Below are 17678 nucleotides of genomic sequence, written 5' to 3' on the forward strand. Positions count from 1 at the left end.
CGTCCCTTCTCTCAAACGCTGTTTCTCCGGCTGGTTCTCGGGCAGGGCTGGCCAATCCACTTCTCCATCTTAGTCACGCTGCCGGGCCCTAATACTGCCTGGTGCCTGCTGGAGCCTGTGCGGCTCGCTCTGCACTACTGTATGCTTGTTCCTGGGCCCATTTCCTGTTTCTATTCTAGTCACTGGTGGCTCAGCTCTGCTTCCTGCCTGTGTGTCTCACACAGATTCCTCTTGTTAGAACCTTTTGTTTTCTTCAGAACAACTTCACTCTGAAAATGAACTGAGCCTCACTTCTGGTGTGATGGCCCCTGGGGTGAGTTTGCCCTTCTGAGGGCTGGCAGGAAGTACCTCCTTCCCACCAAGCAAACCATACCCCTTGGATTCAAACTTGTTCTTCAGGTTGTCCCCAGTCCTGCTATAGGAAGCTGGTGGCTCGTTGCTTAGACCAGAAATTGCTCTAAGACGACGAGCTGGGATCTTTGGCAGTTAAACCTGTCTTCACTCCCCAGCTGCTGGGGGCTGTCAGGATTGCTGCTCTATCACCTGGAGCTTATAAACGTGTTTCTCGCCACTGTGGAAGATACTTGGTACCCTGTCTAGCCCAGTCCTCCCTAAAGTCTGGAGAACACTTACACGGGGTTGGGCAGGTAGTGCTATCCTCAGCAGAGTAAAAGCTTGCAGAGAGTATAGAGATGGAAAGAAAGCATGTGCTGACTCAGCCTTCTGTCCCGAGTGAGCAGTTCAGCAGCCCCCCACCCCCACTCTGGCATTAGAGTGGGAGGGAGAAAGTACAGGGAGGTTGTAAAAAAGGGAAGAAGTAAAGGAGCTTGTTCTGGACAAATGTATTTTAAAGTTCTAAAACTCCTCCGTCTTGCCCGTTTTTCCCAAGAAGATGCCGACTTGGCAGAGAACATGCCTTGTGAATAACTCTGTTCTCCCTTCTTCCTTCACAACTATTCTTTTCGGATCATCTGATAATCCCGTCAGATGGAGTGGTTTCTACAGTGAACCGTAGGCCTAGGTATGTTGAATAGAGAGGGATTTAGTATAGGGATTTGGGCTTACAGAATTGCTAGAAAGATTGAGGAAGCATGCTCTAGGCTTGTCCTTCAGGAGCAGGACCTAAAACTAGATTTCACTCACCCGGGAAACTCCTACCTTTAAACCACTATCATATTATATTAATTGCTCTACATCTGCTGTCCAGGGATGCGTAAGCTAGAGTCAAGAAGGAGCAGCTGCTGCCACCAGAACCAGCACCCAGTTTACTGGAAGAGGAAGCCAAAATGCTGTTGCAGGAACAAATGAAGGAGGCAGAAATATGGTCTCTGCCATACTTTGATCTAATCTTGAGTTTGCTCCTAATTAGTAGAACCTGAATTACATCTAAACTCATTCACAGGGGGTTTTGGGAAACATGGTTTTTAGCTTTTTAACCCCTACAATTAAGAAAAGAGTAGCATGGAAGTGCCTGGGTGGCTCAGTGGGTTAAGCCTCTGCCTTCAGCTCAGATCGTGATCCCAGGGTCCTGGGATCAAGCACCGCATCGTGCTCTCTGCTCAGCAGGGAGTCTGTTTCCCCTCTCTCTCTCTGCCTGCCTCTCTGCCTACTTGTGATCTCTGTCAAATGAATAAATAAAATCTTTAAAAAAAAAAAAAAGCCTCTGCCTTCAGCCCAGGTCATGATCTCAGGGTCCTGGGATCAAGCCCCCACAATGGGCTCTCTGCTCAGCGGGGAGCTTTCTTCCCTGCTCTCTGCCTGCCTCTCTGCCTACTTGTGATCTCTCTTCCTATCAAATAAATAAATAAAATCTTAAAAAAAAAAAAAAGAGTAGAATGGAGACAGCATGAGCTGGTCCACAGAAAGTTCACTACACTAACACAAACATGACACCCCTTCCTCTTACTCCCTAACCTTACATATGAGGAACCTAAGACCCAGAATGGGTAAAGGACTTGCCCAAGGTCATTCAGTAAATGGAAACATTCCATTTCTGGACTTCCAGTCCAGTGCTTTTTACTATTAGGACCAACTCCTATAAAGGATCAGGGAAAAGCTCCTTTATGAGAAAGAAGAATGCCATATTGCCTTTGGAGAGGAAGAGGAGGTATTTAAAGATGTGGGGCTGAGATTTTTAGGCAAAGGTAGTGATACTATAGTTTCTGGATTTAGATCTACTCTCCAGGAAGATGTAGGAAATACTTTGGAAGGAAGAAACCTCAAAAACCAGAATTTCCTGCAATTCCTGAGTCAGCATATGGATGAACCCCGTTGCCTTGGTGATCATGGCTTTCTTCCACCCCCCCTCCCCCCACCACACTTCCCTTTCTCTCCTATTGGTGCTTTTTTTTTCTTTTCTTTTTAAGATTTTATTTATTTGAGAGACAGCAAGCGAGCATGAGCAGGAGAAGAGGGAGGGAGAAGCAGACTCCTCGCTGAGCAGGGAGTCCGATGTGCAGCTCAGTCCCAGGACTCCGGGAATCATGACCTGAGCTGAAGGCAGACACTTAACCAACCAAGCCACCCAGGAGCACCCCGTTGGTGCTTTAAAACCTTCTGCAAAGGGGCGCCTGGGTGGCTCAGTGGGTTAAGCCGCTGACTTCAGCTCAGGTCATGATCTCAGGGTCCTGGGATCGAGCCCCACATTGGGCTCTCTGCTCAGCGGGGAGCCTGCTTCCTTCTCTCTCTCTCTCTCTCTCTGCCTGCCCCTCTGCCTGCTTGTGATCTCTGTCTGTCAAATAAATAAATAAAATCTTTAAAAATAAATAAATAAATAAATAAAACCTTCTGCAAAGCTCTTTGGGAGATTACCTCAGTGAAGTGCGTGCCCCAGCTTCTGCCATTGTCCTTCTCCAAAAAGACCCAACAAAATAAAAAAATGTGTGATTGCCAAGCTGTGTCTCATCTGTCCTGAGGGCTAAAGGGGTGTTTGGGCTTTTTGAACAAGAAATAAGCCACGCCCTCCTACATATGCTGTCCTTCAGAACCACTAGGGCCCGCCTGCACCAGAGTAAAACTGTTTCACCAAACTGCATCCAGAGGGGAGGACCTCAGGGTATGGAGCTTTGTTAACATACCTGATAAATCAAGCATAGAGAGTTCTTTTGTCTTTTTTCCATGTTTTTAGGATATTTGGCATTCAGTCTTTGGGGACTTGGGCTTGTTCTCTTGCACCATCCACTTCCACAGCCCGAAGCTCTTCCATCTTTCCCACTTGGTGTCAGTATGGAATTGGCTGGTATTGTGACATAGTTTCTGATTGCCATTGGGCGGAGCTCACCTTCCAGCGGCTAGCTTGCTTCCCATTTGACTTTCCCAAGGAAGCTAAGAAGCCATGCCTTGTTGAAAATGGAAACTAAGAGTTGAAGGCTCAAGCTGAAAGTCGGCAAACCTGTCCCTTTAAGGCCAGCTTTGATGTGGGAAGAATATTAAATATTGTTTACGGAGATAAGTGAAGGTAATTTCCTGATACTTGGGGAAAGGTAGGAGAAAAATCAAGTTCCAAATAAACTGAATCAGTCAGTATTCAGAGGAACTGTTATCAGGAATATTTGGTCATTTTCCCCTCATCTGCTTTTCAAACTTTACTGTGTCTTTCCCTGTGTTCAGAGTTGTTCTTCTGGTTTTAAGGCCTTTGGGGTTGATGGTTGTCTGTTTTGGTTTAAGATGCTATTCAGTCCCTACTCTCAGATCTGTTTGTTGCATACCTTCCCCCCAATCTTTGGATTTTATCTAGACCAGTAGGCCGTGGTAGGGAGGACCACTGGCAAATACATATTTAGGGGTTAAATACCAAACCCAGAAGGCCATTGAGCTCCCTGGACCTTGGTCTAAACTGTGCTCAGCACAGTGCCATCCTTGCCTTCGCTAGTTACGCACGTTCATTGTTTTCTGGTTGCTGAGGGGCAGCTAGGTGAGGTGGAAGCCTAAGGCCACACATTCCCTCTCCCTTCCACTTCTCATATCTAGAACTCTTCCTTCTTTTCTGTGTTTCTTTCCTCTTCCCTTTCCTCGACCCCTCCTGTTGCCTTCCTTGCTCAAGTTCTAGGATTTCAGCTGAAGATCTTGGTGGAACAAGGTCTATGTGGTTGACTTTCCTAACAGGAAATGCTTAACTTGGCGAAAGTAGGGAGTTCCTAACTTCTTTGCTTTCTCAAGCTTTACAGTGCTTGTTTCCTGCTGGGATTAGAACAGCCCCTTTCCATAAATATGCACTGTTCTTGACTGCTCTGACTCAGGCCCAGCTCTGACCCAGTTTCAGGGGGTTTTTTGTTTTGTTTTGGTTTTTGTTTTTCGGGTTGTTTTTTTTTTTTTTAAGCTCAGATTTGAGTCTGTTAGCTAGTGACCCTTAAAACACTGTACGTTTTTGGCCAAGAGGTTGTTTCTGACTAGATAAGACATTCTCTCCTGACCCAAGTGAGAAGCCTTTGCAGAGGAGGGGTGTGTGTCCAAGGCTGGTCAGATCGTAACATGGTATTTTACAAGCCTGGTGGGGACTGTGACAAAGTTGGAAAACAAGGTTTCAATGATTGCTACACTGTGGATCTATCTAGGATCTATTTTTTTCAGGAGTTGGGAAACTGGAAGCTTTTAATGTAAAATCTCAGAATTCTTAGAAGGATCTGTATGAGAGTGTTGTTCCAAGGGTTAAAAGGTTCTCTGGCACCTGTGGGTCTGTCCCTGCAGCTTCGTGTGGACTGCGCATGTAGCTTTGGCTCCCTCGGAGCTGGTATTTAGGATTTTCTGAGGTTGGAGGCCAGTTGTGGCCAGAGACATCTACCCATTGCCAACTCTGCTTGTTTGGTGTTTGTTTTATTGGTTTGGGGAGGGGGAAGCGCAGGGGAGATGTTGAGCAGAAGCACTCAATGTGATTAAACCTCTAGCCGTGCAGATCTGTGGGAGCAGAATATCGACCCTTGGAAAATCAATGGCTGCTGCAGTGGCCAAGCTGCTGTGTGCAGGGGCTCCCACCGCAGGAGTGCAGGCAGCCCCCCACAGTCTTTCTTCTCCCCTTTCTCACCTCAGAAACGCCCTCAGCCCCCACCCAAAGGGGCAGACCTACCTCAAGAGATTTTGCTGAGGTGGATTAGAACAGCGGGTTCTTGTATTTTTGTAATTAGATTGAAATTTCTCTGACACAGAGCCCCGCCTCCCCACAGCTTCCTTTCCAGACGTTCCTTCCCCGCACTGCAGTTCAATCAGCTGCTCTTACCCAAGTGGCCAGGGCCTACTCGGGCTTGTACTTGACAATTTTAGACAGGAGAGTTCATTCCCTTGATGTCAGCACCCAAGAGTCCCTTCCTCCATGTGGAGGTCTAGAGCTCAGGTACGGGATTATGGTGGGGGGATCAAGGTTAAAGGAAAAAGAGAAGGCTGATAGAGATTGGGTCTACAGAGGATGCTTTTGAGTAGATTATTCATTCAGTAACTTCTCAAACAGGTTGTCTTTTGTGTGCCCGGCATTTTTCTGGTCTCTAACAACATAGGAGGACCTGTCCTGGTCCTGCTGTCATCTCCCAGGCATATTCAGCACAGTGCCATCAGTCCTGCGACAGTGGGTCCAGGAGGAGCCCCTTGGAGGGACTCTGAGCATCACCCCTGGGTGAGGGGCGAAGGGCCAGGAAGTTTGTGCTGACCGTGGAGGCTTTGTCCCCCCAAAGCTTTTCTTGTCTCCAAGGCAAAAATGATTTTAGTCTTACAGCACCTGTAGCTTGACTTCAAGTATTTGGCCTTCCCACCCAGTTCTCTTCAGTGACTGGGAAATGGGCCACCCTTCTGTGTTAGAGGAGAGTTCTGGTGCCTCCCCTTACCCCCACACCTGGTGGATCACAGCTATGGACAGGGGGTTGAAGCTTGTTTTGGGAATGGGCCCTCTAAACAAGGCCTAATTGTCCTGCAGTTGGGAAGGGTGACAGCAGAGCTGGGTGAGGATTTGAAATTACCTGAGATGAGGCCATCTAGAGGCCACGGATGTTTTGACTTCTCCCTCTGGGCCACACCCCTGCGCCCGATAATAGGGGTAGAGCACATTCAGTAGGAATATCAGCAGATAACAACCTACATGGGACTTAGCTTCCTAAGGGTCTTCCTAGATTCTGAGTCACTCCCCCCACTTCCCCCTACTCCATGTACATTAAGTACCCTTCTAAGGGCCCAGAGGTGAGAAAATGTACTAAACCATTTAGTGTAGCCAGTGAAAGGGCTGACTTAAAATAAACCATGAAAAAAGGGTTAGAAAGGAAGAACGATTTATGGGAAAAGTGACTAGGCAAGAGGAGAGTATGTAGCATTGTAGTCTAGTAGAGTTAAATTATCTAATTCTGGTCTTTATTTCTATAGAGGAACCAAGCAAGGCCTAGTGAGGTTAACTTGTTAGAGCCATGGCGGTAGTCAGTCAGTATGTCCAGACACAGATTGTGGCCAGACTTCGGAGCACGGAACCTCGCTTCTGATAGCGGCAAGCTTCCACCTTACAGTAGGAAGAACGCAAGCTCTGGAATCAGAGCAACGGGGTTTGAACTCGAGTTCTTCTGTGTGACAGCTCTCTGTCCTCGGGCACCACCGTTTAACTTCTGAGCTCTTGCTTTGGTAAAACAGGGAAGAGACTTGCATCTAGAAAATGGTTGTAAGAATTAAATGTGAGCCAGCCATGTACCTGAGGGCTAAGCACATGAGAGTGACACATTTGTGTTGCGCTCTGCTTCCCTTCAAGAGGGAGACACGAAGAGACTTCCTTTATTCCTCTTTCCAGCATCCTTTGGATTTAGAGATTTGGTCTCCCTGAGTTTTATTTATGAATTCTGATGTATAGATTTAGGGGATTTCCTCTTGGAGGTGGGCCCATGAAAAGCATTCTGGAGACTAGAAGAGTTCTACCTTTCTTTACTGTGCATCCCCCATCAGGCAGCCAGAAGGTCACCAGGAAGAAATGACCCATTAATCCCCCCAAAGTAATAGCCTACTGTTGAAAAAGAGAAGAGGGAGTATGGTGATACGTTTTTGGAAACTTGGGGTAGGAGTTAAGAAATCAGGTTCTCTTAGCCTTTCTTTTCCAGAGCTGTTTCTGCTGTTCCACACGGTGGGTGTAGTTCAAGCAGGAGATGATGTTTGGTCCTAAGCTAGAAAGATGGTGCCAGGTTCTGTGCCTTTCCTTTACCCTTCTCAACCACCTGCTTAGCCCCTGACTCGGAAGTACCACCAGTAGTAAGAGGCAACCTATGCTGTGTATTAATTCATTCTTGCCATTTCACCAGCACCAGCTAGTCCGCTCCCTGGGCAGAGATGGCAGCGGCCGTAACCATTCATCAGAGTTCTATAACTCTGGAGTCCCCGACAGTCTGTGGGGTCAGGTTACCCTTTCTTCCATTTAGCAAAGACTGAGGAAAAGAGAACCTATGAACGAAGCTTTATTGTACTGAATATTTCTTAGAAGTGTTTGGTAGAGGTAGCCTCTTCTCCCCTGACACTTGACAAACAAGTTGCTTAAGGAAGTCTCTATGAAAAACAAGGTCTCCCCAAAACTTACTTGCCTTGTGTTTGCTGTACTCCTTTTTCCTTGAAGTTTCTCCCCTTTCCAGACAGAAGTGCTGTCTGCCTTTCTTCAAGGGTCAGGTCTCCCAACCTTTTCTGTGTTCTTCAGGATTTCCTCCCACTCCCCGGCATGGGAGCAGCGTCCTGCTGCGGCCATGGATCTGTTAGGTGCACAGCCAGAGAGCACCTGAGAAGTGCCAGTGCAGATCCAGATTGGTCATCTCAGGCTGTGCCTTGGGGCTTCTTTCATACTAGGAAAAGTCATTTAAATGAGAATGGCTGAATTGCAAGGTTCCCAACACACACACACACACACCCCTATAAGTATATATGTAGGGGGGTGCGTCTGGGTGGCTCAGTGGGTTGAGCCTCTGCCTTCGGCTCGGGTCCTGGTCTTGGAGTCCTGATCAAGCCCCACATCACGCTGTCTGCTCAGTGAGGAGCCTGCTTCCCCCTCTCTCTGCCTGCCTCTCTGCCTATTTGTGATCTCTCTCTGTGTGTCAAATAAATAATCTTTAAAATTAAAAAAAAAAGTATATATGTAGGATTTACCTGGTTCTCTTGGTGGGTGGTTTCCCCGCCAATAGTCAGCACAACTTGGCAGAAGCTCTTCTCAACTGAAAGAGGACAAGAACTCCATCTGGGGGTTAACAAAAGTTCCATTTCTCGAGGACTCATCCAAATTTACGAGAAAACCCTGAGTTGAGCATTTTCATGAGCCTGTTCTTTAGACCTGCCTGTTGGTGTTATTTAATCTGCTCGGCAGAATGAACTGATGTCATCCTCAGGCTCTGTCAGGAGACTGTTTAAACCCCCTTCCTCTAACCCTGATCTGGTATCTTCCTGCTTGAAAATGTACTTCATCAGGCAGCCAATTCATGTTAGAACTTGCAGCCCTTCCTGTGAGAGCACTAGCAGGCCTCCCCCAACGTCCCTCCCCTCAACGAGGTATGGACTGTGTGATTTCAGGCATGGTTTTGTTGTGGTGTGAAGAGAAGGTGTTAGCTGCCGAGTTCTGTTTGTCAGCAGAGCCTGACAAACCCATGCTGGCACTTGCTGGGGCTGGGCAGCCAATCACAGCTGGAACGGTTATCGTCATGGAGTCCCTATGGGCTTCCTCTATCAGGTCACATCCCAAAATAACATTGGGCAGTATTTCAAGTGAAGAAACGAAGGCTTTCGGGGCTGTAGCCAGCCTGGAGTGTGAGATTCTGTGTGAAATAGTTGGACTTGCTCCAGCGCTTTTGATCTGCATGGTAGATGAGCAATAAAATGCATGAAACACGTTGGAAACACGTGAGGAAATTCTCCCTGGCCCTGCTGCTTCCTTGGAGCTGGCAGGGCACTGAGTGGGCTGATCCTCACCTCCTATCTCCCAGCAGGATTATGCTTGGAAGAGAGCAAACCTGGGAAAAGAAATCTTTCCTCTTAAGGGGCATTGCCACAGTTCTTTCAATAGACCTCCTGGAAGATACCTGTTAGGTGGGCCTTTTAGGAGGAACCAAGACACCCTGAATTTTGAAATGCAGAAGTATCCCCTGCCAGGGAGAGTAGGGGCTTGCGCTGATTGAACTTTGTGTGATAGGTGTGTTGTGGAAGGTCAGACTTGTTCAGCACACTGAGATCTGACTCAACAACCAGACATCCGGCTTTTTGTGGAACAAAAGACCTGAAAAACTGGCTTTTTGTGGGGTAGAAAGCAGAGGTGTGTCCCATGTAATAAAAGGACATGGATTTCCGAGCAATATCTGTTCGTGTAGAGAGAGGGGAGACACTTATTTTGGAGTCTTCCTCCCCACCAGGCCCTGCCATTCCTCAATGAAGACATTTACTGTGATTAAGCTACTGGGACTGATCGATATGTCTTATATCTTACACTGCTTATGTGTTGTCATATCTCTCATTCCAGGCTGTTAACTGCTGGTACTGCATATTCCATATGGCCCCAACCATATGGTGCCAGTGGAGTTTCATGCATATGGCCCAGGGTTACCACAAACTCAGATTTGTCCAGTCCCCCTCTTGGGTAACTGAGAAAACCAGGTCCAGCTTGTTGCCAGCTTGTCCAAGGCCATAACTGATAAGTACCAAGAACCAGGCCTTGGTCTCCTAACTCAAAGGTGTGGTTTTTGTTTTTGTTTTTGTTTTTTTTTTTTAGTCCGGATAGTATCACAGCATAATGGAGAGAGAGAGAACATAGGCTTTGGGGTTCACCAGACCTGGGTTCAAAATCTAGTTTCTGATACTCACTTGTTGGGTGACTTGGGCATGTAACCCAACCCCTCTGAGCTCACATGCACATCTTGAGCATGTCAATGGTAGTAGTACCTGCTTCCAAGAATAGTAGAAAATTAAGGAACTCCATAAAGGGCCTGGCACATTATACATGCTCAAATGGCAAATGATTTGTCCCTTTCTATGCTAACATTCTGGTTCTTAAAAAAAACAAAAAACACCGGCGCCTGGGTGGCTCAGTCGGTTAAGTGACTGCCTTTGGCTCAGGTCATAATCTCAGGGTCCTGAGCTCGAGTCCCACATCAGGCTCCTTGCTCAGTGGGGAGCCTGCTTCTCCCTCTGCCCCTCCCCCCGACTTGTGTTCTCTCTAGTTCTTCCTAGCTCTCTCTCCACCAATAAATAAATAAAATCTCTGTCTCTCTCTCTTTTTTTTTTTTTTTTAAGATTTCATTTATTTATTTATTTGACAGAGGGAGAGAACACAGGGGGAGTGGGAGAGGAAGAAGCAGGCTTTCTGCACACCAGGAAGCCTGATGTGGGGCTCCTCCCAGGACCCCAGGATCATGACCTGAGCCAAAGGCAGACGCTTAACAACTGAGCCACTCAGGCATCCCAATTTAAAAACAAAAAACAAAAAAACAAAAAAAACTTTTAAATCAACTACCCTCATGCTGACCAGTTGCCATCTGCTGAAAATGACAGTTTGAGAGATTGGCCTCAAACCAACCAAATCAGAGAGATAAGAAGATTAACGCTGCCTTCTTCCCCACTATTACTATGTGCCCAGGCATCCCTGCCCAGGTGGGACTGCTGTTGACAGTGGTTTATTTAACACTTTTTCTCCAAGGAGCTCAGGGCACTTTACCAAAACTGACGGCACTCCTCAGAGTGCCTCTGGGAGGGAGGCCTCCCCGCTGCTGCCTCAGAGACCCCCAGGGTCCTGAGAGCCCAGTCCCAGCGGCTGCCAGTGTTTTCTTCATGCTCCTGGGATCTCTCAGCTGAACTAACACGTTCACTTGTGGATCTGTGGAGAACCTGGTTTTTAACAGAAGTGTAGCCGAAGGAGCCGTCCGTAGGCCCTGTCCCGACCCATAGCAGTGCTTGGTGGGCTGTTGGGTATCCCCCATCCCGCCCTCTTCAGTTCCTCAGAAGATTTCCAAGGGTGTATACCAAGTTGAACAGAGGGGAACTTTTTCTTTACCTATACTATCTGAACTGTTCTTGCCATGAGAATATTCCTATTTTGTTTAATTAGAAACAGAAATATTCAGGGGTACCTGGGTGGCTCAGTTGATCATCTGACTCTTGGTTTTGCCTCAGGTCTGGTCTCAGGGTCCTGGGATTGAGTCCTGCATGGGGCTCTGCTCTCCATGGCAAGTCTGCTTGAGGATTCTCTTTCCCCCTCCCTCACCCTCACCCCCACACTTACATGTGCAAGCAGGGGCATGCTGGTATTCTCTCTCTCTCTCTCTCTCCCCCTCTCCCTCTCTCCCTCATAAATAAATAAATAAATAAATAAATAAATAAATAAATAAATAAAAAGAAAGGTGTTCAAAACACTTAATTTTCCAAAGCCATTTGAATAGGGCCAAGTTCTTATGGATGGACCTTTGATTCCTATTCTGCTTCAAAACACACTGATTTCTTTTCTCTGTAAGCAAGTAGTTCATATTACCGGGAGCTGGCAGACCAGTAAGGAGTGGGTACTGAGGGAAGGAATGCTGAGGGAACCTAGTGGTCCCTGAACGAGAGCTTTGAGCTGTGGTTTCTGTTACTGATCCAGGCCTAACAAGTAGCTTTCAAGCTCTACACCGCTGGCTTCTCTTGTCTTCTTGCTGCCTCTTTGAGTTTATTCTCCTTGTATCAGGAGCCAGATGTCCCTGGTATAGCTTAGCCCTCCACATGAGAGTGGAATCCTCCCTCCTCGGGATGAACCCAGGGCTTCTTAGAGCTCCAGGTACTGCAGTCCTTCGCAAGGAAAGACACCCTCTGGTGTTACCTACAGGACAGCCTTCTTGTCCATGCTGGGACTAATTCTCACTGAGTATTTAAAGCATGCTATGGTGTGCTAGGTCTGCTTCTTATAGGAAAGCTAGCATTTTCTGACTTCTGAGCTAACACTGGAGACCTGGACACAGGCACAAATGCATACTTACCTGCCTGCCTCGCCTTCAGGGCAAGCTTTATTCCCATAGAACTCAGCAGAAATGTTCCCAGCTTAGTGAAGTAACCAGATGGTTTGCAGGAAGTCCAGCCAACCTGATACCAACCTGATACATGGGGGGAGAGCCCAGGAGATACCCTCTGGCCTTCAATGTTATTGTCAGACTCCAGGATGCGTGTCATCTTGAACTAATCTTATTAGGTTGAGCTTGTTGTAGGAATAAGAATGGACTTAACTCGGGCCATTTCGGATCTCCTTTCTCTTCAGGTGTATTTCTTTAAGAGAACTTTTTAAACCATTTCACCATTAGGTGTTTCCCAGATCTGAGCGCCTGCCTAAAGCTCTCATCCTTTGTTCAGTATACTGTCGTTCCCAGCCCGAAGTTAACGTGTGGTGTTGAACCAGTGATACTGCTAGAGAATGAGGTTGGGGCTGGGTGTGCATTTCCGGTGGTGAACATTTCTCATATTGAGCTCCTGGTTGCTAATCTGGGGAGTTTACTGACCTAGAGTGAACTCTTTACTGATGAATTCAAGGTAAGCAAAGCCCCCCAATTAAACATCAAGTTTTCACTGAAAAAGCTAGAAGGAAAACTGATTTGTTCAGTTGGTAAGCATTTGTTCATCCCTGTTGTGGGCCAGCTGTTGGGAATATAGTTCCAAATCTCCTTGGCAGTTAAGGAATTATCTTTCCTATACAATATATCCCTTTCCCACATCCTATCCTTTATGTTTACCGTGTGGTAACTTGGAGCAAGTGTGTCCTTGGTAAATGTAGGTTTTAAGAATCTGATGGAGAGGGGATCTGTGAACATTGCCCAGACTTGTTTAACATTCTCCTGTAGCTAGCTCCTGGTGCCATCCTGGTAGTGTTTTGTTAAGTTTCCCCATCGGAAAGAACTAAAGCCTTACTGAAAGAGCAGCTTTCTTACAACTATAGAAGTTGGGGACAAGAAAGAAGATCAAAGTGCTGGATGATCTGCTCTGGTAGATAGACCATGGGTCAGCAAACTACAGCTTATGGGCTAGTTACTTGTTTTGTTTTGTTTTTAATTTTTTAAAAAAGATTTTATTTATTTGACACAGAGATCACAAGTAGGCAGAGAGGCAGGCAGAGAGAGGAGGAAGCAGGCTCCCTGCTAAGCAGAGAGCTCCATGTGGGGCTCAATCTCAGGACCCTGAGATGATGACCTGGGCCAGAGGCAGAGGCTCAACCCACTGAGTCACCCAGGCATCCCTAGTTACTTGTTTTTATAAATAAAAGTTTTATTAGAATACAGTCCACGAATTTTTTGATGTATTATCTGTGACTGCTTTTGCACTATCGTATCAGAGTTGAATAGTTGTGACAAAGACTAAAGGCTCAGAGTCTGAGGTATTTTCTGTCTGACTCTGAATACTTTGCCATCTGTAAGCTTTAGTATCATGACTACATAACTTGTGCAGTGTGTTTGCTCTTGGTTGTCTAGGGAAAATATTAATTGTGTAGTACAACTGTTGAAAGAAGAGTCTTTCTGCCTAACATTGCTAATCCATATCCTTGTGTGTGTTTCAGGATCTGTCTGGTTCAATAGACGATCTCCCAATGGGGACAGAAGGAGCTCTGAGTCCTGGAGTGAGCACATCAGGGATTTCCAGCAGCCAAGGAGAGCAGAGTAATCCAGCTCAGTCTCCTTTCTCTCCTCATACCTCCCCTCACCTGCCTGGCATCCGAGGCCCCTCCCCATCCCCTGTTGGCTCTCCCGCCAGTGTTGCTCAGTCTCGCTCAGGACCACTCTCGCCTGCTGCAGTGCCAGGTACCTTCAAGTGCTGGACTTCGGGGAGAGGGTAAAGGTACTGGCCCTCAGTGATAGCAGGGCCCTAGCCTTCCCCTGCCACAAAGAGCATCTCTAATTCATGTCTACGAAGTTTCCCTTCAGCATTCGAAGAAGAGAGGTGGGACCCCCTTGGTGGGGTCCTCCTGTGTATGTGGTATTGGGAGATTTAACCTTGCAGGAGCTATTTTCAGCTCTGAAATGACCTCCTACCTAGAATTTTCAGGCTTAGGCATGATTGGCTTCTTTTTGTGTTTCGAGCAGGCAACCAGATGCCACCTCGGCCACCCAGTGGCCAGTCGGACAGCATCATGCATCCTTCCATGAACCAATCGAGCATTGCCCAAGATCGAGGTAAGAAAGACCCTGGGCTTTCAGGGAGGTGTGGAAGTTTAAGGGAGCTTTTTGGTTATCCCGTGCAATAGTTTTTTGAGAACTGTATGACAAGGAAGCTTAGGACAGTCTCAGCAGTGAATCGTGAAATTAGAATGGGCTTGACCACGCTGGTGGCTCCAGTATTGTGTTTTTCCTTGTTTGTGTTCTGTTGAATTCCTCCCTTCACAGTATCTAATTTGGTCAGCAAATACTGAAGACTCGACATGAAATCTTTACTCTTTAAATGCTGTCCCATTTTGTTGTCAGTGCTTTGTCTTTCAGACCTGCATTTAGTAGAAACAGTTGCCATGCCCTGGTTAATGGCTATGTCACTTTGGAGGGTGCCTAAAAGAGCACATAATTATATAGCAAATAAGATACAGACTTTGTGCAAGTAGTTGCTAAAGAAAATGTAGATGGTGAGGTCCTGTGATAAGGGAGAACATTTGTTCTCATTATACTGAGGTAATAATATATGGACACTCCCACAAATAGGTTACATGCAGAGGAACCCCCAGATGCCCCAGTACAGTTCCCCTCAGCCCGGCTCGGCCTTATCTCCGCGTCAGCCTTCAGGTGGACAGATGCACACAGGCATGGGCTCCTACCAGCAGAACTCCATGGGGAGCTACGGTCCCCAGGGGAGTCAGTATGGTCCACAGGGTGAGTATGCTACCCAGTCAAGAGTACACAGAGGTGTATACATACACTGCTCTCTGGGTTTTAAGAATAGGATTGCCCTTTGCCTTAAATCCACCAAAGCCAGGCCCTAAAATAAGGCAGGACTATCACCCTGGGAAAGTCCCTGAATATCCCTGAGCCTCTCTTTCATCTGTAAAATGGGGAGAAGACATTTTGCACAAGACTGGGCAGACACTTAACGGCCATTAGAGTAAGTTAGTCCTAATAGAACGTATCTTTGCTCAAAATGAGCTCTGGACAGATCTAAAGCTGAATGTCTCATGCAGAGCACGGGAGAGATGGCGGATTACCTATATAGAAAGGAAGGAGTTCTGGGAGATGAGGGGCCTGGGTAGCAGCAAAGCCACTCTTGCCTGCCAGCCAGCCTTGCTCTGTGCTGCGCTGGCTTTAGGATGAGAGGACAATTGAGGCCTGCCTTTCTGTGTTTCTTGCCTCTCCACCACCCCCCCCCCCCCCCTTTTTTTTTTTAATGGGGTGAAGGCTGCAATGAAGTTGGTCTTTTATCAAATCAAATAGCGAGCGATTCCTATCATTTATTATCTTTGGAGTTTTAGAGCTGAGCAAGATTAAGGAATTGCTAGTGAATCACTAACCAGTCTCTGCGTCTTCTCTTCTTCTTTCCTTCCCAGGAGGCTACCCCAGGCAGCCAAACTATAACGCCTTGCCCAATGCTAACTACCCCAGTGCAGGCATGGCCGGAAGCATGAACCCTATGGGTGCTGGAGGTCAGATGCATGGGCAACCTGGCATCCCACCTTATGGCACACTCCCTCCAGGGAGAATAAGTCATCCCTCCATGGGCAACCGGCCTTATGGCCCTAACATGGCCAATATGCCACCTCAGGTTGGGTCAGGGATGTGTCCCCCACCAGGGGGCATGAACCGGAAAACTCAAGAAACTGCTGTCGCCATGCATGTTGCTGCCAACTCTATCCAAAACAGGTAAGGCCTAGGAAGTGAAGAAGGTGTCAGCAGAAGGAAATAAACTTCAAAGTTATTTGGGTTGTTGAGATGCTTCTGGATCTGAACCATGCCATTTTGGTAAATATGTATTTTATTGAGAGCTCTTTAGAAAACTGGGTTTCCTTGCAGTGGAAAGAAAACCAACAAAAGTGCTGATTCTTAAGCTTCTTCAATTGATATCAAATTTCACATGACCAGACATTGTATGTAAAGAACTTTATAAAGCATAGCTTATTTTGATGGGTAAAATAAGTTTTCAGAGCTTCTCTATTTCTTCTGTCAATCTAGTTTTTTTGGTCTCCCAAGGGATTTTAATGATACACATGACTTGGATCTGTAGTGTGAGAAATGGAGGATGGTAGGGTTGTGGTTTGCCATTTCTCTACTGTTCTGTGTGGTTCTTTGTGTTTGAATCTGGCACTAACGTGCAGAGAGTTCATGTGATTTGGTTTAATGACCTTGAAGATTCATCCATTCTTCCTTGGACACTCACTTTGGTGGCTGTTCACTTCAGTGAATATGATTCCATTGGCTTTTGAAGGCCCTGTCTGTGTACGCCATTGTTGGTGGCTACAGTTCTTACAGTGACTCTTGTCTTACTGGAATGCTGATGAACTAAGGTAGAATAGGGTAATTAGTGGTAAAGAGATGGATTTGGTAGTACTTCAGAATGATGGAAGCATAGAGCAGTAGATCCATCAAGAAAGCACGTCCAGGTGCTGTGCAGTGAGGGGTCCAGATTGGTTGGGATTTGACATGACAAAGTGGTAAAATCTAGGCCTTTTGCCATAGAGAGGGCCCTTAAATGGAAACACATTTGACACTGGAAGTGCCTGGAGGGAGGTGGTACTTAAGAGACACGGTAGGGGTCCCTTCTTCAAGGATTGTATCCTTTAAAATTGAGCTATGGTTTCTTGTTTGGAGCCTGAACCATCTTAGAACCTTTCATGGGAGGTAGTAGATAGGAATGTCTAGGTCAGGTGGTACATGGTTGTGGTTTAGGAAACCCATAAACTTTTTCCTTTTAAGCCTTACTAGATGATCTTGGCTCACAAACTATTTAGCTCGGGTCCAAATCTGAAAGCTCAGTGTCTCTAACTCTTGTCTGTCACTTTCCATCTTCTTCCTCAGGCCACCAGGCTACCCCAATATGAACCAGGGGGGCATGATGGGAACTGGACCTCCCTACGGACAAGGGATTAATAGTATGGCTGGCATGATCAACCCTCAGGGACCCCCGTATCCCATGGGTGGGACCATGGCCAACAATTCAGCAGGTAAGTCCAAGCCTTTGCTCACCCAGGAATTTCTTCTAGAATGATCTTCATTTCAAACTTACTGGACTTTTGATCTTTTTTCTTTTTTATAGGGATGGCAGCCAGCCCAGAGATGATGGGCCTTGGGGATGTCAAGTTAACTCCAACCACCAAAATGAACAATAAGGCAGATGGGACACCCAAGACAGAATCCAAATCCAAGGTAATGATTTATATCCTGACTCCTCTCACCTCTCTGTCCCATCCTCTCCAGGGATAGGAAGGAAAAAGAAAAGAAGGTGACTAGACTCTAGCCTTTTATGACACGGATTAGATCTCAGAAAAGTCTGCTCTTGCCTCTTCTAATCATGAAGGGAGGGTCCCAGGCTAATAGCTCATTGAATTAGATTTCAGTTAGCCTAAAGGGTCCTAATAGAAATAACACAATGTTTTCATAGCTGTCTGTGATAGAGGAAATGCCAGGCCTGCAGTGTAGAATTCTCTGTATTGCCCTTTGGGAAACTGTGCACCCTGTCCTCATGCATTGGTAGGTGGTGTGTGCCATGGGCAACTAGTTGCTCTTCTCTTCCTGGACCTTCCTCCGAGCAGCAGGAATGGTTGGTGCCCTGTGTTTTATAAA

General features: G+C 46.7%; 1 protein-coding gene across 2 annotated transcripts in view; it reads left to right on the top strand.

Moving 5' to 3' along the window:
• ARID1A (AT-rich interaction domain 1A) overlaps positions 1-17678 on the top strand; it is a 69119-nt gene that overhangs the window by 38415 nt on the left and 13026 nt on the right. For both annotated transcript variants that reach the window (XM_059376763.1, XM_059376764.1), the window contains exons 5-10: positions 13484-13724; positions 14007-14096; positions 14613-14780; positions 15449-15761; positions 16914-17059; positions 17152-17261. In XM_059376763.1, the coding sequence (XP_059232746.1) occupies positions 13484-13724; positions 14007-14096; positions 14613-14780; positions 15449-15761; positions 16914-17059; positions 17152-17261 (1068 nt within the window). The remainder of the gene's footprint in view (positions 1-13483; positions 13725-14006; positions 14097-14612; positions 14781-15448; positions 15762-16913; positions 17060-17151; positions 17262-17678) is intronic.

Source organism: Mustela nigripes, chromosome 14, assembly GCF_022355385.1.
Source record: "Mustela nigripes isolate SB6536 chromosome 14, MUSNIG.SB6536, whole genome shotgun sequence".
Taxonomy (NCBI): domain Eukaryota; kingdom Metazoa; phylum Chordata; class Mammalia; order Carnivora; family Mustelidae; genus Mustela; species Mustela nigripes.